The 27,780-nt window shown below is 57.5% G+C and overlaps 2 protein-coding genes and 23 non-coding genes across 25 annotated transcripts; 15 read left to right on the top strand and 10 right to left on the bottom strand.

Annotated features, from left to right (window-relative positions):
- Positions 1-92: 92 nt before the first annotated feature.
- Positions 93-164, bottom strand: TRNAP-AGG. Its single transcript has one exon. It is a non-coding gene; the product is annotated as a tRNA-Pro (tRNA).
- A 287-nt stretch (positions 165-451) lies between these two features.
- TRNAS-CGA lies at positions 452-533 on the top strand. The gene has a single exon. It is a non-coding gene; the product is annotated as a tRNA-Ser (tRNA).
- A 1,407-nt stretch (positions 534-1,940) lies between these two features.
- On the top strand, positions 1,941-2,012 carry TRNAP-AGG. Its single transcript has one exon. It is a non-coding gene; the product is annotated as a tRNA-Pro (tRNA).
- A 289-nt stretch (positions 2,013-2,301) lies between these two features.
- On the bottom strand, positions 2,302-2,373 carry TRNAA-UGC. Its single transcript has one exon. It is a non-coding gene; the product is annotated as a tRNA-Ala (tRNA).
- A 239-nt stretch (positions 2,374-2,612) lies between these two features.
- Positions 2,613-2,684, bottom strand: TRNAP-CGG. Its single transcript has one exon. It is a non-coding gene; the product is annotated as a tRNA-Pro (tRNA).
- Positions 2,685-3,808: 1,124 nt separating this feature from the next.
- On the top strand, positions 3,809-3,880 carry TRNAA-CGC. The gene has a single exon. It is a non-coding gene; the product is annotated as a tRNA-Ala (tRNA).
- A 518-nt stretch (positions 3,881-4,398) lies between these two features.
- TRNAS-UGA lies at positions 4,399-4,481 on the bottom strand. The gene has a single exon. It is a non-coding gene; the product is annotated as a tRNA-Ser (tRNA).
- Positions 4,482-4,722: 241 nt separating this feature from the next.
- Positions 4,723-4,794, bottom strand: TRNAA-UGC. The gene has a single exon. It is a non-coding gene; the product is annotated as a tRNA-Ala (tRNA).
- A 454-nt stretch (positions 4,795-5,248) lies between these two features.
- TRNAA-UGC lies at positions 5,249-5,320 on the top strand. Its single transcript has one exon. It is a non-coding gene; the product is annotated as a tRNA-Ala (tRNA).
- A 605-nt stretch (positions 5,321-5,925) lies between these two features.
- On the bottom strand, positions 5,926-6,007 carry TRNAS-CGA. Its single transcript has one exon. It is a non-coding gene; the product is annotated as a tRNA-Ser (tRNA).
- A 282-nt stretch (positions 6,008-6,289) lies between these two features.
- Positions 6,290-6,361, top strand: TRNAP-AGG. The gene has a single exon. It is a non-coding gene; the product is annotated as a tRNA-Pro (tRNA).
- Positions 6,362-6,713: 352 nt separating this feature from the next.
- Positions 6,714-6,785, top strand: TRNAA-UGC. Its single transcript has one exon. It is a non-coding gene; the product is annotated as a tRNA-Ala (tRNA).
- A 606-nt stretch (positions 6,786-7,391) lies between these two features.
- TRNAT-AGU lies at positions 7,392-7,465 on the top strand. Its single transcript has one exon. It is a non-coding gene; the product is annotated as a tRNA-Thr (tRNA).
- A 612-nt stretch (positions 7,466-8,077) lies between these two features.
- On the top strand, positions 8,078-8,159 carry TRNAS-GCU. The gene has a single exon. It is a non-coding gene; the product is annotated as a tRNA-Ser (tRNA).
- A 4,053-nt stretch (positions 8,160-12,212) lies between these two features.
- Positions 12,213-13,698, top strand: LOC125329006 (beta-keratin-related protein-like). The gene is made up of 2 exons (XM_048310369.1): positions 12,213-12,318; positions 12,964-13,698. Exon 2 carries the CDS (start codon positions 12,984-12,986, stop codon positions 13,269-13,271), a length of 288 nt encoding a protein of 95 aa, XP_048166326.1. The 5' UTR covers positions 12,213-12,318; positions 12,964-12,983; the 3' UTR covers positions 13,272-13,698.
- A 3,820-nt stretch (positions 13,699-17,518) lies between these two features.
- TRNAA-UGC lies at positions 17,519-17,590 on the top strand. Its single transcript has one exon. It is a non-coding gene; the product is annotated as a tRNA-Ala (tRNA).
- A 441-nt stretch (positions 17,591-18,031) lies between these two features.
- TRNAA-CGC lies at positions 18,032-18,103 on the top strand. Its single transcript has one exon. It is a non-coding gene; the product is annotated as a tRNA-Ala (tRNA).
- A 292-nt stretch (positions 18,104-18,395) lies between these two features.
- Positions 18,396-18,467, bottom strand: TRNAP-AGG. Its single transcript has one exon. It is a non-coding gene; the product is annotated as a tRNA-Pro (tRNA).
- A 125-nt stretch (positions 18,468-18,592) lies between these two features.
- TRNAS-CGA lies at positions 18,593-18,674 on the top strand. Its single transcript has one exon. It is a non-coding gene; the product is annotated as a tRNA-Ser (tRNA).
- A 591-nt stretch (positions 18,675-19,265) lies between these two features.
- Positions 19,266-19,337, bottom strand: TRNAA-UGC. The gene has a single exon. It is a non-coding gene; the product is annotated as a tRNA-Ala (tRNA).
- Positions 19,338-20,134: 797 nt separating this feature from the next.
- On the top strand, positions 20,135-20,206 carry TRNAP-AGG. Its single transcript has one exon. It is a non-coding gene; the product is annotated as a tRNA-Pro (tRNA).
- A 289-nt stretch (positions 20,207-20,495) lies between these two features.
- Positions 20,496-20,567, bottom strand: TRNAA-UGC. Its single transcript has one exon. It is a non-coding gene; the product is annotated as a tRNA-Ala (tRNA).
- Positions 20,568-20,919: 352 nt separating this feature from the next.
- TRNAP-AGG lies at positions 20,920-20,991 on the bottom strand. Its single transcript has one exon. It is a non-coding gene; the product is annotated as a tRNA-Pro (tRNA).
- A 125-nt stretch (positions 20,992-21,116) lies between these two features.
- Positions 21,117-21,198, top strand: TRNAS-CGA. The gene has a single exon. It is a non-coding gene; the product is annotated as a tRNA-Ser (tRNA).
- Positions 21,199-21,498: 300 nt separating this feature from the next.
- FTCD (formimidoyltransferase cyclodeaminase) lies at positions 21,499-27,367 on the top strand. The gene is made up of 14 exons (XM_048309452.1): positions 21,499-21,685; positions 22,443-22,626; positions 22,968-23,096; positions 23,208-23,296; positions 23,514-23,693; positions 23,782-23,919; positions 24,194-24,325; positions 24,980-25,041; positions 25,717-25,846; positions 25,957-26,118; positions 26,501-26,544; positions 26,625-26,763; positions 26,952-27,047; positions 27,220-27,367. The coding sequence occupies exons 1-14, from the start codon at positions 21,632-21,634 to the stop codon at positions 27,304-27,306; spliced, it is 1,626 nt and encodes a 541-aa protein (XP_048165409.1). The 5' UTR covers positions 21,499-21,631; the 3' UTR covers positions 27,307-27,367.
- Positions 27,368-27,780: the final 413 nt, after the last annotated feature.

The raw sequence follows: 27,780 nt of genomic DNA on the forward strand, positions 1-27,780 counted from the left end.
AGGTGTCCCTGAGGGGTAAAACTCGATGGCCGGGTCCCGTCGGGCTCCGCACCGGCCAGGCGGGAGCAGGGGGGGGATGCCCAAAAAAAGAAGGGCTCGTCCGGGAGTTGAACCCGGGACCTCTCGCACCCTAAGCGAGAATCATACCCCTAGACCAACGAGCCGGGGTGCGCTACCCCTCCCGCGCCCCGCCCTCGCCCGGCCCGGCCCGGCCCGGCCCGGCCCGGCCGCTGCGCGGACGCCGCTGCCCGGGAACCCCGGCCCGGGGCCGCTCCCTGCGCACCGCCCGCGCCCGCAGCCCCGCCGGGACACAGCGGGGGCAGAGCGCTGCGCGCATGCCCCGCACACTGCCCCGCACACTGCCCCGCACACCCGCACTCCGCACTGCTGCCCGCCACAGCGCGGCGCCGCCCGCACCGGGGCACGGCTGTCCCCCGATGGTGGGGCCGGGGCTGTGATGGCCGAGGGGTGAAGGCGTTGGACTCGAAATCCAATAGGGGTTCCCTGCGCAGGTTCGAATCCTGCTCACAGCGATGGGTTTTGCCCAACGCCCAGATTCACACGCTGGGGCTCCCAGGAGGATGTGTTATGTGGGAGCGTCATGAACAGCCAGAGCACCCGCAGCCTCACCCTCGGGAGCAGGGACTTTGATAACCCTGGGATTCTTCAGGTTTTGCAGACCTGGAAGAGGTGAGGAAAAAGATACTGAGGGCAGTGGTGTGGGGATGTGGAACATTTCCCCAGGATGCTGAGTGGATTCCCCCTCATCGCCCTGTCCCACATCCCTGGGGTAGCAGTGCATCCCGACTCATTAGTCTGAGTGTGTGATTCTTGTTTAGAGTGCAAGAGGTCCTGGATTCAACTCCTGGATGAATCTGCCTATTTGGCACCCACTACCCTCCTCCTTCTGAGCTGCTCCCCCCAGCATCGATGTTCACATCAAGAGACACCCTGAGCCTTGTGGAGAAGGAAGAAAAAGGCCTCCTATGCGCTGCAGCATCCAGGCAGGGTAGAGAAAAAGCCATGAGATTTTTACACAGCCTTGGGATGCCAGGACGCAGCCCCAGGCCCTTCCTGGGGAACTCTGGCAGCCCTGTATCCAGCAGGGAGGGGACTGAGAAGGAAAAAGGACATAAGAATGCTGGGGGTTGATCTGAGCTACACTTTCCTCCTCCAGCAGCACCTTGCTGCCAGTCCATCCTTCCCACAGGGATGTACCCAGCCAGGAAGGGTCACCCTCAGCGCTGGAGATGGTGGGTGGCCAAAAGCAAGTGCTCATCTGGGAGTTGAACCCAGGACCTCTTGCACTCTCAGCGAGAATCATACCCCTAGACCAACGAGCCGGGGTGCAGCCCCTCTGCCCCCCACTCTGCACCTCCCAGACCCTGTTGGGGGCTCAGGGGCAGCCAGGGCTCTGTGTGGCCTTGCACACTCTGAGAGCAGGGAGGTGCCTCTTGCTGTGGCTGCGAGGTGCCAGATCCAGCATGTCCCACTTCCAGCGCCTCTTTCCTCCACAAAAAGCCCCTCGGCGGCCTTTGCAGCAGGTGGAATGGCCGGTGCTTTTTCTGCCGCCTTTCGTTGTGGGGCATCCCGCGAAGCCGATCTCCTGCGGGATCGCCTGTGAGCTGTGTTTGTCCTCGGTGGGAGCGAATGGCCGTGTCTGTGTGTCAGGGGCTGTCGGTGCCCTTTGGTGTGGGTGCGCATGGGATGTGGGCGGGAGAGAGGGGAGCGCAGTGATCAGCGTGGGAAGTGTGAGTGGGTGCCGTGTGTGCGGTGTGGAAGGGCTGTAAAGCGTTGTATGGGTGCGTGTGTGCGCGGTGTCCCTGCGCAGGCAGGGCCCGTGTGGCAGCGTGTGCCTGGAGCGCCGTTTTGCTGGGAAGCGCGGAAGTGTCCGGGGTGTCCCGGGCCAGAGGGGGGGTGCAGGGCAAGTTGTACACCCCGGCTCGTTGGTCTAGGGGTATGATTCTCGCTTAGGGTGCGAGAGGTCCCGGGTTCAACTCCCGGACGAGCCCTTGTTTTTGGGCACCCAGAGCCCTCCTGCCCCCCGGCTGGTCCTCCCAGCACAGGTGGTCACCCCAAGAGACACCGTGGGGAAGGGACACTGGGTGCCACCACAGCGTGCAGCACGTGGGCAGGGAGGGAAATCTCTGCGGGCATTTCCTCACTGCCTGCCTTGGGATGCCAGGAGGCAATCCCAGGTTAGACGCAGCCGCAGGCAGCCCAGGGATTTTTTGGAGGGATCTGGGTGTCTCTGGAGGCCCCGCATCCATCAGGGAGGGGTCTTGGAGAGGCAAAAGGATATGGAGATGCTGGGGGTTGATCCCAGGGCCTCTTGCATGCAAAGCAAGCGCTCTCCCACTGAACTACATCGCCATGTACAAGAGCAAGAGGGGCTTGGCCAAGTCCCCTCGCCCCCACCACCAACCCCACTCTGCCCCCAGGGCTCCAAACCTGACTGTCACAGGCTGGACTGCACCCTCCCAGGTGCTGGTTTAGGGATGTGCCCACCCAAATCATTGTGCCCATCCCTGCTCTGCAAGAGCCACAGCTGCCCTCTCACCACCCTGGCCCTGGTCCCACTACATCCCAAGGCACGTGGGTGCCCAAAATAAGGGCTCGTCCGGGAGTTGAACCCGGGACCTCTCGCACCCGAAGCGAGAATCATACCCCTAGACCAACGAGCCAGGTGGTATGTGAGGGCAGGAAACCCTTTTTTCACTTTCAGTACTCACAGAATTGGCTGGGTTGAGACAGGACCTGTGGCAGCTCCATTTTTCTTTGATGGATGGTCACAGTTGAGAGGTCGCCCTCGTTCTTCCCTGGCTGTGGGAGTGTCACCTGGGCATTTGTAGCAGGATGCTCTGCCTGGAAAGGGGGAAACAACTCAGACAAAGCCCTATTTCCAGGCTAAATGAAGAAAAAGGGGTCACACTGCTTTTGGCTTTGAATAAAGCTGAAACCAGCATGACTCATCAATCCCAAATTTAAACATCTTGATAGTGAGATGTAGATATAGTAGATCTGGTAAAATACCTGGATAAAGGAACAAACAAGCAATATTACTGATAACTTTACGAAAGCTGTTGAGCTGGCACAGCTGGCCTGGACATATCTGACTCACAGGCCATCCTTTTATACTATAAAAACCCAGTCCCAAATTTTAATGGCAGGGTTTTCTGACAGATCCTTTCTTGAAGTGTATTTGTGGAGATTCTCCCCTGGAGTGGGGACACTCCTCAAGGTCACTCCTTAAGGCTGAGCCAAAGAGATTTTGTCCCCAGTCATTGGTCTGGGTGAGAAACATCAAGCTCTATTTAATAATTGGTTTTGGTAGCTTTCATACATTTGCTTTAATATAATTGCTTCAATATTGCTTCATAGTGCACTATATTGTAATAATTGTTATAGCGCCTATATTGTGTAGCAAGTAATTCTGATTAAGATCTTTTTTGCCTAATCATCATAATAAACCATATATATTTATATAAGTATATCTGCTTTATTTTTAATCCTGCATGATAAAGCTGTATAAAGCTTCTACTACACCTATATAATATTTTAGAGATAAACCACTGACAAAGTCTGGGGCTAAGATTGGATCCAGCCACACCCAGGCTCCTCTCTGAAAAGTTTAGAAAGCCAGGGGTTCCTCTCTGCACCTCATGATTCAGTGGGAGTTTCTAAACTTTATCTGAAGCTCCCACTCTACACAGCACAGCATGGCTATGGGTGCACCTGCCTGGTTTTAAAATGGGGCCACGAGGAGCAGGGGGGTCAGCAAAACCCCCCTGTGTGGGGAGCACAGGCAGGGGATGTAGCTCAGCGGAAGAGCGCTTGCTTCGCATGTAAGAGGCCCTGGGTTCAACCCCCAGCATCTCCACATTTTTTTCCCTCCTCAAACCCACCTCCTCCACAGGCCAGTGATGATAAACTCGCATCTACCTCTGGAAGGGGTCCCCAAAGGAGGGGGATGCACCATGGCAAAGCTTCCCCCTGAGGCTGCAGTGGCAGCGTGGCCCCCCACTCAGCTGTCCCCAGCTGCCCTGACAGCTCCTTCCCCACCCGGGAGGGGACCAGCCCTGGCCATGGCTGTGCCCACGGGCACCGGGAAACATCTTGCTCCTGGCAGTGATGGGACCATCCCAGCCCAGGGGCTGCCCAGCTGGGGAGGCTGCCTGTGCCCTCTTTGCCAGGCAGTGCCACCACATCCATGCCCTGACACCACAGAGTCCATGCCTGGCCACAGGTGCCCAAAAGGAGGGGTCATCCAGAAGCCGAGCCCAGAGTCCACAAACCCACCAGTGCCCAGCACAAAAGCACTGCCCTTTCCTGCTCCCCAGGATCAAAATCCCAAGGGAAGGGACACCGCAACCCCATCCAGCTGCGGATAAAACCCATCGCTGTGAGCAGGATTCGAACCTGCGCAGGGAATCCCCTATTGGATTTCAAGTCCAACGCCTTCACCACTCGGCCATCACAGCCACTGGTAAGGGGGGGGTTGGGGACACCCCACTTTGGCTTGGGCTATGCCATCCCCCACCCTGGTGCGGGGCTCTGCTCAGCCCTAGTACCCACACCTGGAGGGCTGGGAAAAGGGAACATACAGGGATATTTACTGACAGCTGGAAAAAATTCAGGTGCCTTGGCCACAAGACAGGCAGCACGGGGAAGCATCCTCCAGCAATGCCCACGGATACAGCAGCTCTCAGAGGGAAAAAGACATGGAGATGCTGGGGGTTGATCCCAGGGCCTCTTGCATGCAAAGCAAGCACTCTCCCGCTGAGCTACATCCCCTGTGCAAGGGAGGGAGAGGGGCTGGCTGAGTCCCCTCACCCCTGGGGCACACACTGCCAGCCTTGGGGGTTCATCCTGCCTACCCAATCAGGAAGGGGCACCCAGCCCTCTCTGCCAAGCCCTGGTTATGCCACAGTCCCATGTGCCAGCCAGAGAAAGTGGGTGCCCAAAAGGTGGGCTCATCCAGGAGATGAATCCAGGACCTCTCATACCTTAAGTGAGAATCATGCCCCAGACCTGTGCCCCACAATTTTGGGAGTTGAGGAGGGTGGCTGATGTTGCCTTTTGCCCCTGGCACAGCCTGGAACAGGTAAATCCATCTTATGGTGCCTAGGATATGGGGCTGGCATTTGGAGGTGTCCATAGTGCATAACTTCCCTAGATCCAGTGGCCAGAGGGGCAGGTGGACCATAGGGACAGCAGGGACTCCTGGGCACCATCCTGTCCTTGCACAGGGGATGTAGCTCAGCGGGAGAGCGCTTGCTTTGCATGCAAGAGGCCCTGGGATCAACCCCCAGCATCTCCATGTCCTTTTGCCTCTCCAGACCCCTCCCTGATGGATGCGGGGCCACCAGAGCCCGGCAGCCCTCCCTGAAAAGCGCTGGTGCTGCCTGCAGTCATGGCTGGCCCAGGAGTGGGGGACAGCAGTGGTGCACAGTGGGTGCCCACACCCCATGCCACTACCCTGAGCTGCCCCACTCATCCTGCCCAGCCCCAAGCTGCCGTAACTGGAGGGGAACAAGAGGAAGACCCCAAAGGGCTCTGTACCTCCAGAGAAAAACAAGACAGGCTCTGCCCAAAGGGACGATTCCTCTGGGAGTTGGATCCAGGTCTCCTCACACCTGAAGGTGGAAACGCCCTCCAAACCTGCACTGTTGGGCCCCTTGGCCCCACTGCTCTGGGCTTGGCGTGGGTCCCAGCTGGCCTATTGGTAAAAGGAAGCAGCCCCACCACTGACACCCGGGGTGCCTATCCCCGTGCTCCCCATGCTCTCGGCCGGGACGATTTCCCCTGGCCCCAGAGTCAGGAGTCCATGGCTCCCTGCCCTACGATGCTGCATTTTCCCTTGGGAAGGTAAGATGGGCGTGAACACCACAGGGGTCAACACCCATCCAGGCAGGCAAAACCCATCGCTGTGAGCAGGATTCGAACCTGCGCAGGGAACCCCTATTGGATTTCGAGTCCAACGCCTTCACCCCTCGGCCATCACAGCCCCGGCCCCACCATCGGGGGACAGCCGTGCCCCGGTGCGGGTGGCGCCGCGCTGTGGCGGGCAGCAGTGCGGAGTGCGGGTGTGCGGGGCAGTGTGCGGGGCAGTGTGCGGGGCATGCGCGCAGCGCTCTGCCCCCGCTGTGTCCCGGCGGGGCTGCGGGCGCGGGCGGTGCGCAGGGAGCGGCCCCGGGCCGGGGTTCCCGGGCAGCGGCGTCCGCGCAGCGGCCGGGCCGGGCCGGGCCGGGCCGGGCGAGGGCGGGGCGCGGGAGGGGTAGCGCACCCCGGCTCGTTGGTCTAGGGGTATGATTCTCGCTTAGGGTGCGAGAGGTCCCGGGTTCAAATCCCGGACGAGCCCTTCTTTTTACACATCCGCTGCTGACCGCGGCACACCTCAGCACACTGCAAACATGGCCGCACATTCCCACTCCCCGCCTCCGCCCCGGCCTGCAGAGCAGCCGGCCCACACAGCCATGGCACAGCTACGCTCGGCCCCTGACGCGGCCTCTGCGCCCAGAAAATCACGTCCCTGCTCTGCCCCACAGTTATTCCCCCTGTTCCAACCCCCTCGCCAGCCCAGTGACACCTGAGGGACCCCCAGCGCCTGCAAAGACCTGAACCCCCTTTCCCCAGCTTGGGCGCCAGGGGAAGGCAGCAGAGACAGGCACTTCCTCGGAGTGAGGAGAACGCCAGGGCAGAGGCTGTGTCAGGGGGATGTAGCTCAGCGGGAGAGCGCTTGCTTTGCATGCAAGAGGCCCTGGGATCAACCCCCAGCATCTCCACGTCCTTTTGCCTCTCCAAGACCCCTCCCTGATGGATGCGGGGCCTCCAGAGACACCCAGATCCCTCCAAAAAATCCCTGGGCTGCCTGCGGCTGCGTCTAACCTGGGATTGCCTCCTGGCATCCCAAGGCAGGCAGTGAGGAAATGCCCGCAGAGATTTCCCTCCCTGCCCACGTGCTGCACGCTGTGGTGGCACCCAGTGTCCCTTCCCCACGGGGCTCACAGTGTCTCTTGTGGTGACCATTGTCTTTGGGTGACCATTGGTGCTGGTGGGAAGTAGCCAGAGAGGGAGATGAGACTGAGGCTGTCACCTCAGGACACTGTAGGGTGGCAGCTGGCACAGCTCTGCCAGGGCAAGGGGAGGGGGCAGCATGTCCCTGTAGGGCCTGGGGACCCCCAAACCCAGCTGGTGTTGCTTGCAGGATGTGTTGGGCTCCCTGTGCCAGGGGCTCAAGTCAGCACTGGCACTGGTTCCCCAGCAGCAAGAAGAGATGGGCTTTGGAGCTGGGGAACCCCAAACCTGAGGCAGCAGTGTGGGACATGGGGGAGAGTGGTGGGCAGAGGGTCAGGTGTTTTCAGGAGCACTCAGTGCCAGCAGGGCCAGTGGGCGCCATGGCTCAGCTGGTCAAAGCGCCTGTCTAGTAAACAGGAGATCCTGGGTTCGACTCCCAGTGGTGCCTCAGCCTGGGGGGCTATTTTTCCTCCCTGCCCCAAGTTGGGGGCACTGCTGGGGGTCTTTGTCCTGCTCTGAGCACTGTCAGTCCCCAGTGCTCTGACCCCGGCGACTCTACTCTGGGGCTGAAATGTTTCCTTTTGCTTCTCCCTTCACTCCTCACAGTGGAGAGATGGCCCAAACTGTTCCCAGAAACCAGAGAATTTGAGAAATGCCAGATACATTAGATGCTGTCTGGACCCCCACCACCTTCCTTCCCTATTGCTTTGCACAACTGGTGCCAAATCATGTAGGAAAACCCTCTGGACACAGGTTGTGTGTGGGTGAGTAATGGAGATGCCTGGTGCATGCATTTTCATGGCAACAATAAATGCCACATTGCCCTTTGCTGCCCCATGAACACAAAAGGGAACAGGGAGAGAGGCAAATGAGTCACAAATGCTTGCTTGTCTCCCTGCCCTGCTGTGACAGGGGCTGCCAGGGCTCTGCCTGCCCAGCCTTGCTCACCAAAGGACACCCTGAAGAACCAGCTCCAGTTTTGCTATCTGTGAGCAAAAAAAAAAATAAAAAAAAAATTCTGCTAAAAAAAATTCTGCTAAAAAAGGGGGCTGCCACAGGAGACGAGGTGGCCGAGTGGTTAAGGCGATGGACTGCTAATCCATTGTGCTCTGCACGCGTGGGTTCGAATCCCACCCTCGTCGGGTCCCCAGGGACCCCTCTCCCAAAGTAAATCTTTTGGCGCAGCCTGCCCAGTATCCTCCTGCTCTCTGTGTTTTGCTCTGCTGTGTCAAACACACATTGCATCTGCCTCTGGAGTGCTGCTCCCACGGGATGAACCTGCTCCTGGTGGCTCAGGGACTGGTGTGGCCCTTCTGTGCAATGCCCCACGGGAGCAGGGTGCTGTCACCGTCCCCTTCCCTGTCCCCCAAGCTCACCTGCCAGCCTCTCTCCTGCCATCCCATTGCCTCTTCTCCAGAAGCACTGAACTGTAGGCAAGGAAGGTCAGCATTGGGCATCCCTGGGCATCCCCAGAAATGCCAATGGGAGCCAAAAAGCTGTCCCGGACATCTCTGCTGTGTCCCAGAGGTGCTTGTTCTGAGGATGGCAGAGCTGCTGTGCAATGGCAGCTCCCTCCCTCCCTCCTGTGCCTGCAGGAGTGCTCACAGTGGAGATTCCTGGAGATAGGAGAGCGTGACCTATGGCAAGATGAAGAGGAAAGATGTGAAAATGCCTCTGAAATCTCAGTGGTCTTGCAGAGAGGGAAGCCCTGCATTTGGCAGTGCTTCCAGGCACCTGGGGAAAGGCATAGTGCCAGCCTTGCCAGTGCCTTCCCTTCTCCCCTCTACTCCTCTCCACTAATGAGGATGTGGCCAAGCAATGCCATAGCTTCAAGGCAAGGTGAGGATGCTCAGGCTTGGCTGCCCACACCTTTTTGACCTTCCCTGTGGCTACATTTCCTTCCCATGCCTTGGGGAGATGTCCCTGGGGACCAGTGAGGAGCTGCTTCCCTCCATCAGCTTCTCCCGAGCCAGAAACCATGATCAGGCTGTGGGGAAACACTGGCCCCATCCCATTCCACTGCCATGAGATCCTGTGGTGCTGGGCCAGATCTGCCACCCCAGATAAGGGAGATGTCCCTGCCTGGACAGCCAGGCACCCTGCAAGGGATGTGTGGGAGATTTCCTGGGAAAAATGCGTGGCTTTAGGCCCAGCCCTGGAGAGAGATCAACCTGCAGCTGGAGATGGTGAAATGGGCCAGGGTGGTAGGTTCAGGGGTGTGGCAGTGCATGGTAGGGGGATTGCTGTCATGGGATGGGACCTGGGACTTGCAGGGCACAGGCAGCCAGGAGAGGAGCCCCACGGATTCCCTCGGGACACCATTCAACCCTGCCCTGGCACTCACATGTCCCTGTCCTGGTGAGCAGTGACGAGTCCTCCTGAAGGGAATGTGCCAGCATCGCTGGTCCTGTGGGGCATCAGCCCACCCAGGGACGCAGCAATTACAGGGATCCCATGGCACTGTGGAACTGGATCATCTGCAGCCCCAGGACAGCGCCTGGCAGCTGGAGCCTGGCTCTCCACAGTGGCACCGGCTGGGCTCCACTTCCTGGGCTGGGCTGCACACGGTGGCCCTGGAGCACCCTGAGTCTGCCCCAACAAGGACACAGGCAGCCAGGATGCTCCGTGCCTGGGTCTGGCTGCATCAGGATTCTGCCTCCTGGCACTGGGGTGTCCCACTCATCCATCAGCCATCTGGGAGTGGTCCCTGACTGTCCTGCTGCCAGGAGGCAAGCCCTGGGTGAGTGCCCTGCATGCAGACTTTCCTTGGAGATAGGATGCTGTAGGTCTGTTGCTGCTCCAAGATGTGCCCTTGCCTTTGGCTTTCAGGAGAAATTTTAGGACAGGGACAAGCTCCTGCTTCCCGCCAGTCCAGACACATCCAGCCCTTGGATTGTTGGAAATCAAAATGCAAAGTGGGGAAATTGGAGTTGCAAAGTGCTGCTGGGGCTGGTGATAGGAAGGGAGACACATGGGTTATTGATCCTGGGCCATGTTTTTGTGTCCTTACCTGCAGGAAGAGGCAGGGCTGAAGTGGCCACACATCCTGGATCCGTGCAGAAGTTAAGAAAGTGGGACCGACATGTTTGGTTTGGTGAAATTTTCTCAGGTTTGAGGTTCCTCCAGAAAAAGTTACATCTCAAGCAGAAAGTGCTCATTCCCTGAAATGAATAGGGATTGGAAAATTCAGTCTTTGTTTATCTCCCGAATTTCTGCCTTTTCCCCTTTGGTTTTCCTTTTTAAAAATTCATTCATTACACAAACCTGATTATTTTAATATCCTGACGTGCCTTTTGTTTCCCCTGCTGTCTTTTCCAGGAAAAGGACTTGTTTCAGTCCACAGATCTGCTCACATTCCCCCCCTGAGTGCCCCATTGCGTTTATCCCAAGCATCAATGCATCCATGGATGTTATTCTGGGACATGATGGTCCAATGTGAGCAGAACCTCAAGTACTTTAACTGGATTTCAAACCTGAAACACACAGTGAGGCTGCAGTTCAGAAGATCCCACCCTGTGCCTGAAAGCCTGGAAGGGAGTCACCCAAGAGACTCCCTGAGATCATGGGAGTGCACAGAGAAACAAAAAAACCCACAAAAAAGCCCCAAACAAACAAACCCCAAACTACCCCCACCAACAACAAACAGAGAGATGGAAACTGATTAGTGAATGGAAAGAAAACCTGGCTGGTAGAAGAAGGGTTTAATTCTCAGGCTGTGGGTCCAAGGTGCACTTGTGGCATCAATTTATTATTCAAGAGTGGTGCAAAAAGCAGCACTTAGTAAAGCTTAAACTAAAACCTCATCTTTTCCTGCTCTCCAAGTCACCATTTAGGGGATTATGAATGATGAACCCACAGCCTCCTGCCTTACTCCAGAAGCTGCCAGGCTGCTTCTCCCTGAAGCCTGTGTCCTCTGCTGCACCTTAGAAAACCTGATTTCCTTTTCCCCCTTCCAGAATGATGTTAAAAAATAGCTGGGTTTTACCCCAGAACCCTGGAAAAGCTTTTTTGCCCTGACAGGCAGGGCAGGGAGGAGTCACTAGGGACCATTCAGCGTGATCCACTGTGGCCAAGTCATCCCAAGAACTCAAATGACCCCCCAAAACCCCACAGGCACGTCTTTAACAGGACGCTGGCAGCCCCATACACGCATAGTATGTGTGTCCCGGTACTGCCAGGGTTTATTCCAGGGCAGGAGATATATGTGCCGTCAGCTGGGCTCTGCTGGGGTGAAATGAAAAGCCTTTTTCAAGCTTTCCTTGCCCCTAGAGCTCATGATGGCTCATCATGGTGCTGCTTGGCTCCACATCAGCAACCCCCTCTCCCCACTGTGTGGGTGATTCACGTTTAAGTGCAGGTTGGGATGTTTGGGATGTTTAGTAGCTAACAGGCTTCCAGCAGAGCAATCCGGTGTCACACCGCAGCCTGTAATTACTGTAATTAACCCTGTCTTGACGATGTCACTCCATCACGAGGAAAGACACCTGTGACCTTCTGGCTCACTGCTACTACCCTATCCAAAGAGCGGGATGGAAGGGTTTTGGAAATCAGCTCCATTCAGAAAATTAGCCACTTTAGATGTGTGTCACCTGTGGGGGTGGACTTCAGAGCCCATGATCACTTTGCTTTTAAAATCTGAAGTGCCTTCCAAGCAGGACTCGTATTCCAGGTGTGAGGAATAACAACAACAAAAAAAAAAAAAAAAAAAAAAAGAAAAGGAAAATCCTCTAAGTGCATCCAAACCCAGAACAAATTGCTCATGCTGGGCTAGGTCTGGTCCCTGTGTCCACATCGCTCATAGCCAGCACCCTCACCCCTGCAGCCCCTCAGCTTTCCTGCCACCCATGAGACTCCTGGCACCAGATTTAACTACAAATGGATGTTCCTTACATTCAGTTTACATCCCTGGTCTCACCTCAGGTGCACCAGGGAGCTGAATTGGTTGTACTGAGAGGAAGGTGGGGATGTGTCTGCCCTAAATTCTGCTGAAACACTCTCCTGCCTGGTGGCATAAAGACCTAAAATGTCCCTTGGCCTTAGGAAGGAAGGTAATTAGTGCCTATAGCCCGAATCATTTCAATCTTACTCAGTATTACATGGAAACAAAACATGAGAGATGAAAGAGGGAACTGTTTAATCAGTCGGGGGAGCTTTCCAGGAGAAAACTGCTGGTTGTTGGGGAGTTTCAGGCGGAAGGCACGCACCCGCTCCCCCAGGGGGCTGGGCCACCCTATAAAACTGTAGGGACAGTGCCTGGCCCCACGACCTGCTCCAGCTGCCACTGCTGCCACCTCCAACTGGGTAAGTTGAGACAGACTCCATCCCCTTCCCCATGCCTCCCTCCTCCCTTCCAGCCACAGAGGACATCGGGGAAGGGTGTACCTCTGTCCTAATACGAGGAGTGCAAGGGGTTCCAGGATGCAGGGCTTACAGGGTCTGCAACCACATAAACAGTTGCATTCTTCATGATTTTCCTTGCTGAAGGAGAAAAACCAATTAGAACAGGACGTACCTGGGTTGCATGGATTGATGTACCCCTGTTTATGGAAGGGCATCAGAGGTCCCTTATATATTGGGATGGGATGGCTCAGCTCATGTTGTGCTGATTTAAGTGGGTTTTGCTTCAACCACATGCATCTTGTGAGCACCTTGCTTGCCAAAGGCTTCCCGTCAGCCCGGAGCAGGAGTGGGTCTGCTTTCTGCTCCCAGCACCTGGTGCCTCCAGCTTTCTCAGACCAATTTGCAGCTGAAACAAATTCCCCTCACTCTCCCGAGTGGTTTATGGGGCGAGGAAGGGGGGAAACCTTCCTTTGCTGTTCCTAAACCATCCAGACTCACCCTCTTGCTCGCTCTCCCATGCTTCTTATTATGGGAGGTGCTACGTGAGGGCTCAGCAGGGACAGACAGACCTCTGCCTTGCCTTTACATCCCGACTCTGGCTTTCAGGTGCACATCCTCGCCGAGCCATGTCCTGCTACGACCTGTGCCTGCCCTCCTCCTGCGGTCCCCGGCCCCTGGCCACCAGCTGCAACCAGCCCTGCTTCCGCCGCTGCAGGGACTCCACCACCTTCATCCAGCCACCCACGGTCGTGGTCACGCTGCCCGGGCCCATCCTCAGCTCCTTCCCGCAGAACACCACGGTGGGCTCCACGGCGTCGGCGGCAGTCGGGAGCTACCTGCGCTGCTGCGGCATCCCCGTGGGCTCCCGGGGGCTGGGCAAGGCGGGACTGCTGTGCTTGGGCACTGGGCTGTAGGGTGTCCCTGGCCAGGGCTCTTCCTCCTGCCTGTGCCAGTGGTGTGGTCGGGAAGGACAAGCGAAGCACAGGACCAAGACTGGGGAAGAGGACTAAGGAGATGCCCCTGGGTTTCCCAGCAGTTCCCCCAGGAGGACGGGAGCCATGTGAGCTCGTCACTCCAGACCGTGCCTCTGTACACCTTTCTCTCACTAACTCTTTATATTTCCATGTTCTACATGGCATTTGCTGCTGGCTGGGCAATAAATGCTTCTAGCAGGCTGTAGATGGCAGATAATAGTAATGGGGTGGTGGGGCGAGGGGACACCTTGTAGGGACCAGCTTGTCCCAAAGTGGGGTTTATCCATTTCTTTACTGAGCGCTGGAAACGCACTTGTACTCTCAACTGGTTCACTCTCCTTCTCATTAAAGACTTGCTACATCATAACCTGAGTCTTCTGGTGTTCCTTGTTCATGAGTCTGGAGGGGTGACCTCCTCTGGAGGCACTTTGTTGCTGCTGGGGAGGTCTGGTTTTTGTATGACATGGGGGTTTCTGCTGCCCAGCTCTTCCCTGTGCTGACAGGAGTGTGTGGTTTGCTGGGGCCAGCCCGAAGGCAACTTTCTCATCCTGGAAACCTCTCCTGCTGCCCCACAGCAAGCACCTGCTCAGGGAGGAATTCCTGCTGGAGCAGACTTTATTGCTTGTTCCCTCAAGGAGCTGGGAACACGAAGGTTTGACATTCCAAAATGGCATTTACCCTGCATTTTGCAGCGATTTTTGGAGGGGGGTTGAGCTAAGGAGGGTGGACCCAGAGTCAGGGAAGAAAGAAGTGGGATTCTTGGGAGACGGGGTCCTTTGGATGGGCATCCTATGCCTAGCTCACCCAGTGTTTAACGGGTGACAGTGAAGAGCAAAAAAGAAGAGCCAGTAATTGTTTTATGGATAGGGGACACAGGAGTCTCTGGAAGATGTCACTAATTGAGTAAAGCCTCTTTTTAAGATGCCATGGATCATCAGGCAGAACCTTTTCAGCTGATGGAAGGAGGAATAGGAGTATTTGCATAAAGCTTGTGAGTGTTTATAATGAGGGATTATGCCGAGCTTGAAAGCCTATTGGTCATCAAAAGTCTTTGACCAAGCTCAACTGGTTTTATTGCCCAGGAGACCTTTGCAGAGGTGCTCCTAATTTGGAGAAAATTTACATGGCAATTGCTCAGCAGCCAGTGCACCAGAAGAAGGGAGGTGTCCTTCTTCCAAGGACTGCTCAGAATTTTTATCCCAGCTCTGGAAACTGTCTGCAGAGATAGGATGCAAAATTTTGAATAAAAAATGACAAAAAACTTTGGAATTCCAGCAAAATTTTTGTTGGGAAGCTGTAGGTCTCTGGGCCTTGTGCAGCTGCCTTCCTCAAGCCTGCTCCACAGAACAGTCCACGAGGGAGCAGGTGGAAAGAATAATGACATTTTTTTGTAGCTTTGCACTGAATGACTCCACTGATGAGGTTATACAGATTTTAATCTGTTTTTTTTCTGAAAGTCCAGTGTCTCCGAAAATCTACACAGGTTCTTGATTTGGCTTGAAAATTGTGATGCCTTAGTGCAGTCAGTCAGGGAAATGAGGACCTTGGTGCCTTTCAGGGCTCCCTGTCCTGAGGGACTGGGGACTCTGTCTCCCATAGGAGCCTTGACTCCAGCTGGGAGCCATGCCTCCTTGGCTCCCAGCTCAAGAGCAGTCCTGAATTCACATTTCGCCCACAAGCCAGCCCTTGCCCTGGGCAGGACCCCCCAGACCTGCTGATCAGGCCCTAAATACAGGTTTCTGTAGAGGCAGCACAGCCAAAGTCTCCAGTGAGAAACAGGGAGCTACATAACAAGACTGGGATGAAAAAAAAAAAAAAGCTCAGCAGGTGGAAGCACATGGAGGGAAATAGCTGGGTCCTGGGATTTGGTCCCAGTATTGCCTACTTACAGCTTTCAAAAGCAGCAGAAGCATTTCTGAGAAGAGCCTGGTGTATAGCCCTGATGCCACCCTCTGGCCATGCCTGTTGAGGTTCATGTCTCCTGCCCGCCTCCCATCTTCCCTCAGCTGCTTCATGACCTTGGAGGAAAACTTCTCCCTGTGGTCACAGTATCCTCAGGCTCCTGAAGGACGGGTACCTTCCCACCCCGGGGATAGATGACGTGGGAAGGAGAGGGGAAGTCATGGTTCGAGGAGAAACAAGCACAGAGAGCTGTGATGGAAAAGGGGAGATTGCTGTGAACAGCAAGTGGGACCATTTGGAAGGGAGACTTTGTCTGGGGAGGGTTAGGTTTGATTAGGAAAATGTTCTTCCCCCAGAGGGTGGTCAGGCACTGAACAGGCTCCCCAGGGAATGGTCACAGCCCCAAGGCTGCCAGAGCTCCAGAAGCGTTTGGATAACGCTCTCAGGCACAGGGTGGGATTGGTGGGGTGTCCTGTGCAGAGCCAGGACTTGGACTTTGATGATCCTTACAGGTCCCTTCCAATTCAGGATATTCTATGATTCTATGGAAGCCTCAGGCAGCATGGTGCTGGTGATAGGGCGGGAAGGATTGGTGGGTCAATAGAACACATCACTCTTCAGCTTTTCTGCACATCCAGGTGAGAAGACAAAAACTGTGGTGTGTCACAGCAGTGGGAGAGGATGAAGAGACAGATCCACCACCTGTGACTTTACTGGGTTGCAAAAGGTATATCCCAGACCAGCACTGGGGCACTGGGCTGAGAGCAACGCTGGGAGGGTAAGCTGCATCAATCAGGCAGCATCCCTCATCCTCCTCCCTGGGACAAGGACTGCTGGCCAGAGCACTTTGGGACACACCTGGGGCCACCAGGTGAGAGACAGAGCCCCTGGAGCTGGGAGCCTGCAAGCAAGGCAGGCAGAGAGATGGGACTTGTGCAGCCAGTCCCTGGATGGGTTCAAGGCCAGGATGGATGGAGCTTGCAGCAGCCTTCCAGATTGAGGAAGGGGAAAGAAAGTGGTTGCATGGCCAGGACAAGAGGGAGGAGAGGACACCACTGAGGATATCCCACCCCAGCCACTCATGGATCGAGCACAGGGCAGGGGCTCAGGGTGCCCCCCCTGCCACGCTTGGGGAGCCAGACAGGCATTGGCTCTGCCAAGGGCTCCGGTTCTTCCCCAGGGCTGGAGATCCCATAAACCAGGAAAATAACAGGCTACCCACATGTGTGAGTCACGGGGGAAGAAGCAGGCAAATCAAAAGGCACTGGCAAGCCAGTCTGGCCCTCCTGGTGCTCCCTGTGGGAATGGGGCTCACAAGAGTTGCATCCCGCAGCCCTGTTGGCTCCACCACCACTGTGTCACCCTGAGCCCACATCATCATCAGACATCGCTCCTGGCTGTCCTACACCCTCCTCTGCTCCAAGCTTTTGCTGTGGAGGGCAGTCCTGAGGGAGAGACTGGGATGAGCGCAATGAAAGCGGAGCCCAGATCCCAACGGTTTGCAGGGTTCTGGGTGGGAATCTGAGTTTTAAACACAATAATTGTTTGATTAAACATTCCAGGGCTGTTAATTCACAGAGAGAGGTGTCTGCACACTTCCCAAAGAGGAGAAGGGTGATGTGGTTACTGCTGTGTGGGGTAGCTGCTGTCAGCGCTGCATACATGGGGTTGAAGGAGCTGCGTATCTGTGGGGGGTTATGAGACCCGGAAATCATGGGGTGCAGTGTTTCCCTTGCCTGCTCCCCTCCACTCCTCTGTGATATGAAGGACTGTGGCTGCACCATCCTCCCAGTTCCCCTCAGTCAGCTCAGGGGGTATGGATGGAGGGAATCTCTGCTCTGGTACAGCCATGTGTTACAATTAGCATTAGAGGCTGGCTGCTGTCTCCAAATCACCTCTTTGCACTGTTGTCCCTGTGTGAAGGGGGGTCCCCACCAGCTGGGGCTCCTGCAGCAGATCATCTTGCCACCCCAGCACAGCTACGGGCAGCCCCACTCTGAGGACCTGTGTCCTGAAAAATTCCTCATGTCCTGCCCTGGAGCTGTGCCCTCATGGCACCCATAGGAGCCCCAGCACCAGCACCCTGCTGACCCTCATGGGACTTGGGAAAAAAGAATTTGCTGGTAACCCAGCACCCACAGCTCCTGTCCCTTATCTCAAAGCCACACTGGGATCTATGGGGCTGTAACATGGATTGGAACAGGGCCGTTCCCACATCCTGGCTTGGCAAATTCCTGCAGGCAGGATGGAGCCTCAAGGGGCGGCTGCCAAGTGCCACTGGAGCAGGGGATGTAGCTCAGCGGAAGAGCGCTTGCTTTGCATGCAAGAGGCCCTGGGATCAACCCCCAGCATCTCCATGTGTTTTTTTGCTTCCCCAAGCCCCTCCCTGATGGATGCAGGGCTGCCAGAGTCCCCTCAAAAGGCCCTGGGGTTTCCTCCAGATTGTTGGTGTAGGGATAGATGTCTCACTTTTGGGTGTGGGAGATCCTGAGTTCAACTCCTGGATAAACCCGCCTTTGGATACAACCCCTCCTTTTTGGGGGCAAATCCTCCTTTGGGTAAAGCCCCGGCTTTGGAGACAACCCTTTTGGGACAGCTCCTCCTTTGGGGACTGCACCCCTGCTGTTCTCTGCAGACCAAGTGCGGGACAATCAGCCCTTGCATCCCCCAGCTCCTTGCAAACAGCATCCTGTGGGGTGGCCGTAGTGCCTCTAATTCAGCTAACATTATTTCTGGCAAATAAAGACGACCCCTGCAGTGCCAAGAGGCTGTGCCCTCCCGAAATTTCCTCATCGGCAGGGGATGTAGCTCAGTGGGAGAGCGCTTGCTTCGCATGTAAGAGGCCCTGGGTTCAATCCCCAGCATCTCCAGTAGTTTTGTGATTTTTCCCCACTTCCTCCACGAGGCGGCGATGATAAACTCCTTTTACATCAGGCCTTCCCAAAAGGAGATTCCCTGCACCATGGCTGTGCCGCCCACACGCGGCCGCGATGGCAGCACGGACCCCACACTGCTGTCCCCCACTGCCCCGATAGCCCCTTCCCCACCCAGGAGGGGACCAATCCCGACCACGGCTGGGCCATGTCGGCCACCCGTGCCCTCTGCACAAGGCAGCGTCGCCCCACGCGTGCCCGGAATCCAGCGACGAGTGCCCAAAAAGAAGGGCTCGTCCGGGAGTTGAACCCAGGACCTCTCGCACCCTAAGCGAGAATCATACCCCTAGACCAACGAGCCGGGGTGCACGTATCGTCCCGCACCCCCCCTCTGTCCCGGGACATCCCGGACACTTTCCCGCTTCCCGGGAAAACGCGGCGCGGTCCGGCCCGGGGCACGGCTGCCCCCCCACCTTGGGACTCAGGGCTGTGATGGCCGAGGGGTGAAGGCGTTGGACTCGAAATCCAATAGGGGTTCCCTGCGCAGGTTCGAATCCTGCTCACAGCGATGGGTTTTACCCAACGCCCGGATACACACGCTGGGGGTCTTGGGGTGTCCTGCCTGCGGGTCCCGGGAGGAGCTGATATGGAAAGGTCATTGGCAGCCAGGGAAACGTCGCTTCTCCCTCGGGAGCACCTCAATGCCCCAGGCAGGGACTGTGATGCCCCCGGGGGATTCTCCAGGTTTTGCAGACCTGGAAGAGGTGAGGAAAAAGATACTGAGGGCAGTGGCGTGGGGACGTGGAACCGTTTCCCGGCTTGCTGAGTGGATTCCCTCTCATCGCCCTGTCCCACATCCCTGGGGGAGCAGTGCACCCCAGGCTCATTGGTCCAGCTCTCAGAAGAGGTTTTGGGCACCACCAACCCTCCTTCCCACTTGCTCCTCCCAGCACCCATGTTCACCCCTGGAGGCACCCCGAGACCCGTGGCGAAGGAAAACAAAGTGCTCCAGTGCTCTGCAGCCTCCAGGCAGGGGAGGGAAAGAGCTCTGGGCATTTTTACACAGGCTTGAGGTGCCAGGATACAGCACCAGGCCTTTCCTGGGGAGCCCTGGCAGCCTCGCAACCAGCAGAGAGGGGTCCAGGGAGACAAAAGGACGTGGAGATGCTGGGGGTTGATCCCAGGGCCTCTTGCATGCAAAGCAAGCGCTCTCCCGCTGAGCTACATCCCCTGTGCAGGGAAGGGACCCTGGGATGCCCGTGCTGGGGTGGATATTCCTTGGTTCGGGGTCCCTTCCCGGACTCACCATCTTGAGCTGCTCCTGTGTTCTTGTGCCGTGATTAAATTGCTTTAAGGATCCAGACGTCAGAGACTTTGCCAGGGGAAACCTGCGGTCGAGCCAGTGAGGAAACCACGTGGCGACTGGATGGGAGCGGAGTGTGCAAGGAGCCATGTGGGGTCCTCGTTGGATCACTGGAGCCGCCCACTGAGGCATGCGGGGCTCTGTGAGCCCTGCACACTCTGAGAGCAGGGAGGTGCCACTTGCTGTGGCCGCGAGGTGCCAGATCCAGCATGTCCCACTTCCAGCGCCTCTTTCCTCCACAAAAAGCCCCTCGGCGGCCTTTGCAGCAGGTGGAATGGCCGGTACTTTTTCTGCCGCCTTTCGTTGTGGGGCATCCCGCGAAGCCGATCTCCTGCGGGATCGCCTGTGAGCTGTGTTTGTCCTCGGTGGGAGCGAATGGCCGTGTCTGTGTGTCAGGGGCTGTCGGTGCCCTTTGGTGTGGGTGCGCATGGGATGTGGGCGGGAGAGAGGGGAGCGCAGTGATCAGCGTGGGAAGTGTGAGTGGGTGCCGTGTGTGCGGTGTGGAAGGGCTGTAAAGCGTTGTATGGGTGCGTGTGTGCGCGGTGTCCCTGCGCAGGCAGGGCCCGTGTGGCAGCGTGTGCCTGGAGCGCCGTTTTGCTGGGAAGCGCGGAAGTGTCCGGGGTGTCCCGGGCCAGAGGGGGGGTGCAGGGCAAGTTGTACACCCCGGCTCGTTGGTCTAGGGGTATGATTCTCGCTTAGGGTGCGAGAGGTCCCGGGTTCAACTCCCGGACGAGCCCTTGTTTTTGGGCACCCAGAGCCCTCCTGCCCCCCGGCTGGTCCTCCCAGCACAGGTGGTCACCCCAAGAGACACCGTGGGGAAGGGACACTGGGTGCCACCACAGCGTGCAGCACGTGGGCAGGGAGGGAAATCTCTGCGGGCATTTCCTCACTGCCTGCCTTGGGATGCCAGGAGGCAATCCCAGGTTAGACGCAGCCGCAGGCAGCCCAGGGATTTTTTGGAGGGATCTGGGTGTCTCTGGAGGCCCCGCATCCATCAGGGAGGGGTCTTGGAGAGGCAAAAGGACGTGGAGATGCTGGGGGTTGATCCCAGGGCCTCTTGCATGCAAAGCAAGCGCTCTCCCGCTGAGCTACATCCCCCTGACACAGCCTCTGCCCTGGCGTTCTCCTCACTCCGAGGAAGTGCCTGTCTCTGCTGCCTTCCCCTGGCGCCCAAGCTGGGGAAAGGGGGTTCAGGTCTTTGCAGGCGCTGGGGGTCCCTCAGGTGTCACTGGGCTGGCGAGGGGGTTGGAACAGGGGGAATAACTGTGGGGCAGAGCAGGGACGTGATTTTCTGGGCGCAGAGGCCGCGTCAGGGGCCGAGCGTAGCTGTGCCATGGCTGTGTGGGCCGGCTGCTCTGCAGGCCGGGGCGGAGGCGGGGAGTGGGAATGTGCGGCCATGTTTGCAGTGTGCTGAGGTGTGCCGCGGTCAGCAGCGGGTGTGTAAAAAAAAGGGCTCGTCCGGGATTTGAACCCGGGACCTCTCGCACCCTAAGCGAGAATCATACCCCTAGACCAACGAGCCGGGGTGCACGTATCGTCCCGCACCCCCCCTCTGTCCCGGGACATCCCGGACACTTTCCCGCTTCCCGGGAAAACGCGGCGCGGTCCGGCCCGGGGCACGGCTGCCCCCCCACCTTGGGACTCAGGGCTGTGATGGCCGAGGGGTGAAGGCGTTGGACTCGAAATCCAATAGGGGTTCCCTGCGCAGGTTCGAATCCTGCTCACAGCGATGGGTTTTACCCCGTATCCATGGTGGAGCTGGCTGGAGCTCCTATAAGGAGCTCTTCCCCCACTACAACTGCACTGATTGCAGAGTGATTTGGCTGTCCCATGTGATAACCACAGCATCTTGCTGATTGCAGCAGCTTTTTTTCCTTCATCCATTAATTGGTGCAGGTGAGTGCTGCCGTCTGGCCCCACAGAGCCCTTGTGCCCAGAGCTGCTCCAAGCACAGCAGGGCCAGTACCATGGTGTTTATCCAAGCCCATTTCTGTCCCCTGGCCACAGATCGATTCAGTTAATGAGAAACTCCAGCTTGGGAAAGAGGCAACGGGTCGGCTTCTGAGAGGCTTTTGTTCCGTGGTGGGACAGGAAAGGGCAGGAAACCCCAGGGTGTGAAGAACCGAGCCAGGGGCTGCGGGGTGCAAGCAGACCCTGGGACCATGGCCAAGCTGGTGGAATGCGTCCCCAACTTCTCAGAGGGGAATAACAAAGAGGTGAGGGAATACATGGAAGGACTGAGGGGTGGGTGACATGGGGGTGCTGACAGCCAGGTTTCCCCCTCCAGGGCGGTACTCACTGCCAGACTGCTGTGCCTCCTTTGCAGTGCTGTGCACCTTTCACTACCTGGCTAGTGCCAAAAATGCCTAAAGGTAGCCTCGGCTCCCTTTTGGCACCTCGGTGAGAAGTGAGGGCTCAGACCTCCCTCCACCGCTGCCTGCACGTTGTTGTAGCACCAGATCTGGGTTTGGTCTGGGATACCCCTGCAGAGAAATATTGCTTGCAGTTGTTGTGCTAAAAGACTCTGTCCAGGTTAATGGAGTCTGTCCTGGGCATCAGCCTTCAACTGAACTTTGGCTCTGCCAGCAGCAGGAGAGTTTAGCGAACCCAGCATGGCTGTCAAAACACAGCCTCCCCCTGGGCAGAGGCTTTGCAGAGCCAAATGTGTTGGGAAGCTGGCAGGGGGATGTATCCTCAGAAACAGCAATTTGTGGTGGTGCTCTGTGGCATGCAGCAGCAGACAGGTGTCTCTCCCCCACCATGGCAAGTCTGGGGAGGCAGGGGTGCCCCAAACCCCCTGGCTGGGAGGGGGATGCTCCATGCCGGGCTGTACCCCTACTGATCACGTGGTCATCCTCAACCCCATCACCAATTGGAAGGGGGAGAGCTGAGATGTCCCCTCTCTTGAAAAGCCATGGCTGTTGTGCGGTTCCAGCCATCTCAGTCCCCTTGCTCCCATCTGCTGTCTGGCAGGTGATCGATGCGGTGGCACAGGCCATCTCCCAGACGCCGGGATGTGTGCTGCTGGACGTGGATGCCGGCGCCTCCACCAACCGCACTGTCTACACCTTTGTGGGGTCCCCTGAGGCTGTGGTGGAAGGGGCACTGAGCGCGGCCCGTGTGGCTGGACAGCTCATTGACATGAGCCGACACTCGGGTGAGCTTGGGGGAGGCCCAGGAGCTGGGCTGGCACAGAGCATCCCAGCTGCTGGGACCAAGCACGGCACTGGACACAGGGACTATGGTCACAGCCCCAGGCCTGACAGAGTTTAAGAAGTGTTTGCAATGCTCTCAGGCACATGGTAGGATTGTTGGGGCTGTCCTGTGCAGGGCCAGGGGTTGGAGTCATGATCCTGGGGGGTCCCTTCAAACTTGGGTTATTCTGTGATTTCCTTACAGCAATGGTGTCCAGTCTGTAAGTGTGTGGGAAAGGATTGTTCTCCCTCTTTGTCTGCTTGTTCTTCCCATCTCCCATTCCTATATCTGTCCCACCACCAGGTGAGCACCCTCGGATGGGGGCCCTGGACGTCTGCCCCTTTGTGCCAGTGAGGAACGTCAGCATGGAGGAGTGTGTCACCTGCGCTCAAATCTTCGGGCAGCGCTTGGCAGCAGAGCTGGGGGTGCCTGGTGAGTGGGTCAGGAACCTCTCCGCATTCCATCCCACCCTTCATGATTCCAACTGTTGGAGAAAGTGCCAGCCCCTGCCTGGTGGTGTTCACCCCTGGCTGTGTCTTGCAGTTTACCTGTACGGAGCGGCGGCACGGGACGAGAGCAGGAAAGCCCTGCCCTCCATCCGTGCTGGGGAGTACGAGGCGCTCCCCGAGAAGGTGAGCCTGGCGGTGGCACAGGCTGGGCAGACCTGACCTGTACTTCTCTGGCTTCAGGGAGCGTGCTGAGGGCTGGCACAGTCCCTCTGCACCACGAGGAGCTGGTGACACAGGTGGTCATGGCAGATTCCGGCAGGGGAGGGAGATGCCCTCCTTGGGAGGGTGGCTTCTGCTGCTGGGTGATGCCAGCCCACACGATCTCCTCCCTCCTCCCCAGCTTGCAAAACCAGAGTGGGCTCCTGATTTTGGACCCTCAACCTTTGTCCCCCGGTGGGGGGCCACAGTGACGGGCGCCCGGACCTTCCTCATCGCGTACAACATCAACCTGCTGTGCACCAAGGAGCTGGCTCACCGCATCGCCCTCAACATCCGTGAGCAGGGCCGCGGCCCCGACCAGGTACCCCAGGAGCACGGGCATGCCAGGAGCACACCTGCCTGTCCCCACACCTCCTGGACTGTGCCCTGAATGTGGCAGTTGTTGGCAGCCTGGGCGCTTGAAGAAGGTGCAGGGCATCGGCTGGTATTTGGAGGAGGAGAACATGGCCCAGGTTTCGACAAACCTGCTGGACTTTGAGACCACGCCGCTCCACGCCGTCTATGAGGAGATCTGCCGAGATGCACAGGTGGGTGGTCTGGGGTGCTTGTTCCAAAGGGGGCTTCCCAGAGGATGTCTCCCACCAAGTTTTCTTCCCCAGGTCAAGCTCTGCTTTCTCAGGCTTAGCTCAGCCAAAGTGCTGAATGGCACAAAATCCCCAAAAGCTCAGCAACTTGCTGCGAGTCCCCAGCTCCTCTGTTGAAAGCTTTTCCGCGAGCTTCCCATGTCCTGGGAAGGGATGAGGACCGCTATCCTGGGGTAGTAGTGCCAGCAGGTCTGGGAATAATCACATTTCTTCACAGGAATTGAATCTCCCTGTTGTGGGGTCTCAGCTGGTGGGGCTCATTCCCAAGAAAGCCATGCTGGACGCAGCTGAGTTTTACATCAAGAAGGAAAAACTCTTTATCCTGGAGGAGGAACAGAAGATCAGGCTGGTAATGTGGCTCCTTCTGGTACCAGCACAAGGGTAGGATCATGAGAGAGACACATCCACCCCGCACCAGCCTCCCAAAGTGGCACAGAGCAGAGATTTGGGACTGCTCAGGCCCCAGGCGTGACACTTGTCTCCAGGGTGGATTTTGTGGGGGGACAGCAAGTAGGACAAGTTGCTTTATTGTGCTGAGGATGCTGAGATGCACAGGGAGCAGGGACCACAGCCCATGAGGATTGAGTGTGGGCAGCAGCTGCCTGTCTTGCCTGCATGAAGGCCAGGAGGGGAAGGAGGTGTCCCCAGAGCTCAAGGACAGTGTGTGGCGTTATGGGAGGCCGTCCCAGGATGGGGAGTAAGCTGGAAATGAAGAGACAGGCTCTGCTGTTCCACTGCAGGAGGGAGGGACTTTTCCAGCCTGTGGGGAACGTGCTAGATAAGAGCAAGCTAATGATTTATCAGTACAGTTCCCAGTCATTCGTAGGTGACCGCACACCGCCCCTGAGTCTGGGATGGGCTGGGATGGTGGTGCCAGCTGTCCTCTCCCTGGGTGGTGGCCCAGTCCCAGTGTTGACTCACCCATGGTTAATGAGCAGTGGGGAATGAGGATGCAGCAGGACTTACCGTGACAGGGCTGACGCAGAGGTGCTGCTCCTTGCAGGTGGTCAATCGGCTGGGCCTGGACTCCCTGTCTCCGTTTCACCCCCGGGACCGCATCATCGAGTAGGGACCCACATCCTACTTCTTGTCATGGTGCCCATCCCTGCCTGGATAGGGGGATCCTGCTGCCTGCATCCTGCACTCAGCTTGTTTTGGGAGCAGTGGCTGCTCCCAGCTCCTCTTCACAGCCTGGCGACATCTCTGCTGGGTGTTGTGCAGGAGCAGGGTGGTCCCTGCTCCCAAATGCTGATGGTTGTGAATGTGGAGTGAGGGAACTCCAGGTCGCTTAAGCAGGCAGTGGGAGCAGGTTTTGTGGCCAGATTTGAATGTTAAATTCCTTACCCTATCCCCATGCAAAATTTCACTGCCTCTGGCTCACATGCTGCATCACCTGGTGTGAAACATGAGTCCGTGGGGGGAAAGGAAGGGAAATCCACCCATGAGGTGAAGTCCTTGTCACCCCTCCTGGGACATGGCTGCAGGGGCGTTTCTGTCCCAGCAAATGCCGTTTGCATCAGCCCAACCTGCCTAATGCAGAGCAATCTCCACACCACCTGTGTTCCCCAGCTGTACCCATGGGGTTCCCAGTCCTTACCCTGATCCTCAGGCTGTGTTTTTTTTGGTTAGTCCTCTACTCATTCACAGGGTTGATGCTGGAGAGGGCAGTGCTGGGTGAGAAGGGTCTGGGTGGTGGTGGTGTCCCTGCACCTGGGGAGCTCTACACCATCTGTGCTGCAGGTACCTGGTGGAAGCAGGGGAGGTGGATGGGGGGCTGGTGGCCAAGCCACTGGGTGCCTTCGTGCGAGCAGTCGGAGCGAGGTCGGCAGCGCCGGGAGGAGGCTCCGTGTCTGCAGCTGCAGGAGCCCTGGTATGCGCCCCACACAGAGATGGAGGCCTGGGGGTCCCGGGTGTGCCAAGGGGAGCTGGCATGCTGGTAGCAGTGGGCACTGTGTCCTACTGGAGGATTTACCCTGGCAGGGAGCAGCACTGGGCAGCATGGTGGGGCTGATGAGCTACGGGAAGCGGCAGTTTGAGGACCTGGACCCCATCATGAGGAAGCTGATCCCCCCTTTCCACCAGGCCATGGAGGAGCTGGTGGCAATGGTGGATGCCGACTCCCGCGCCTTCAGTAGCTACATGGTGAGGTCCCACCAGAGGCATCCTGCAGGGAAACAGGAGGGCTTTCCAGCTGGGAGGAGAGCTGGGATCGCTGCACTCTGGATTCCTTAGGAGCAGGGCTCTGACCTTAGAATTATAGAATCATTAAGATTGGAAAAGACCTCTGAGATTATCAAGTCCAACCTTCTATTGAGTGCATCCATGCCCACTAAACCATATGGCAAAGTGCCACATCTGCTTGCTTTTTGAACACTTCCAGGGATGCTAAAGCCAGGGCCAGAGGAAAGGACATTGTCATATAAGGGAGGTCTGCAAGAGCATGGGAGCTATGGAGTCTGCCCCGACCCCCGATGCAAGGCACGGTCTGGGTGATGGCAGCAAACCTGCTTTTCTTTGCCTGCAGGAAGCCATGAAGCTGCCCAAGAACACCCCTGAAGAGCGGGAGAGGTGAGCTGGGCTGGGGGGGACCGGCTCAGTGTGGGGGCACAGCCCCCCAGCACTCAGCCCAGGGCTGTCCCCCCTCCCAGGCGCACGGCTGCCATGCAGCAGGGGCTGAAAACGGCCGTGGGGGTGCCCTACGGCCTGGCAGAGAAGGTGAGCGGGCTGTGGCCTGCTCTGAAGGAGCTGGCACGACACTGCAACCTGGCCTGCAAATCTGATATCCAGGTACGGCCCCAGCTCTGGAAGGTGTTCTCTCATGTCCTGACCTCCAGGATGCATTTCTCTGGAAAGCACTGTGTGCTGCTGAGTGGTAGAGGGTGGGAGTCCTGCAACGTAAGGGTCTGACCTGCTTCAGCGCTGTGGGGTGGAGCTGGTTCACCAGGGGAGCTTCTCGCAAGCCCGACTTTTCCCAGGTGGGAGCCAAAATGCTGGAAGCGGCTGTGTTCGGAGCTTACTTCAATGTCATGATCAACCTCAAGGACATCACGGACGAGAAGTTCAAGCTTGTGGTGAGCGGGGCTGCGCGGGCGCCCCCTGGCGGGGCGGCTGAGGTGGGACGGAGATGGCGGCGAGGCCCCGGGACCCGCCGTGCCCCTTGCCGGGGCGGGACGCTGGGCTGCACGGTGGGGGTGGCTCTTCTGTCCTGTCGAGTGGCAAATGACACGTCTTGTCCCCACACAGATGTCACAGAAGGTCTCCGGGCTGCTGGAAGAGGCGAAGCAAGGCTCGGCGGTCGTGCTGGCACTGCTGGACAAGCGGGTGGCCTGAGAAGGGCTCGGGAGTGCTCTGGGGGTGCTGCAGTGGCAAATAAAGCTGGGAAATACTCTTGTCCCTGCCTGTTGGCTCTGTTGGTGTCTGCCTCTAGAGAGCTGCTCTGCTCAGGCACATCCAGCATCATATCCCCTGGCCTTTCCCTGGGCAAGGGGGATTTTTGCTGTCTGGGGCTTCATCCTCCCATCCCTGGGGCAGAAGTAGACGACTGGGTTGGCAGGATCCCTGTGGCACTGCCTGCAAGGAGATCCCTGTGCATGGGCACCTGCTGACCCTGCACAGTCCTGTGTCCAGAAAACTCCATGAAACACCCTCCTGCCCTAGATCTGGGGCAAGAACTGGCACAGTCCCTTTCTGCCAGTCGTCTTTCAGGCTGTGTGTGACAATTCCAGCCTGTTGCATTGCCTGGGAAGGGAGCACTGCCAAACATGAGGCACTATCGGGGTGTTAGCAGGGAGATGGGGTGGATTG

The sequence above is a fragment of the Corvus hawaiiensis genome, chromosome 7, assembly GCF_020740725.1.
Source record: "Corvus hawaiiensis isolate bCorHaw1 chromosome 7, bCorHaw1.pri.cur, whole genome shotgun sequence".
NCBI lineage: Eukaryota > Metazoa > Chordata > Aves > Passeriformes > Corvidae > Corvus > Corvus hawaiiensis.

Coding starts and splice junctions, on each gene's coding strand:
- LOC125329006 (XM_048310369.1), top strand. CDS start 12,984: ATGTCCTGCTACGACCTGTGCCTGCCCTCCTCCTGCGGTCCCCGGCCC.
- FTCD (XM_048309452.1), top strand. CDS start 21,632: ATGGCCAAGCTGGTGGAATGCGTCCCCAACTTCTCAGAGGGGAATAAC. Junction 23,297..23,513: donor ACGAGGCGCTCCCCGAGAAG/GTGAGCCTGGCG, acceptor CCTCCTCCCCAG/CTTGCAAAACCAGAGTGGGC. Junction 23,920..24,193: donor AGATCTGCCGAGATGCACAG/GTGGGTGGTCTG, acceptor ATTTCTTCACAG/GAATTGAATCTCCCTGTTGT.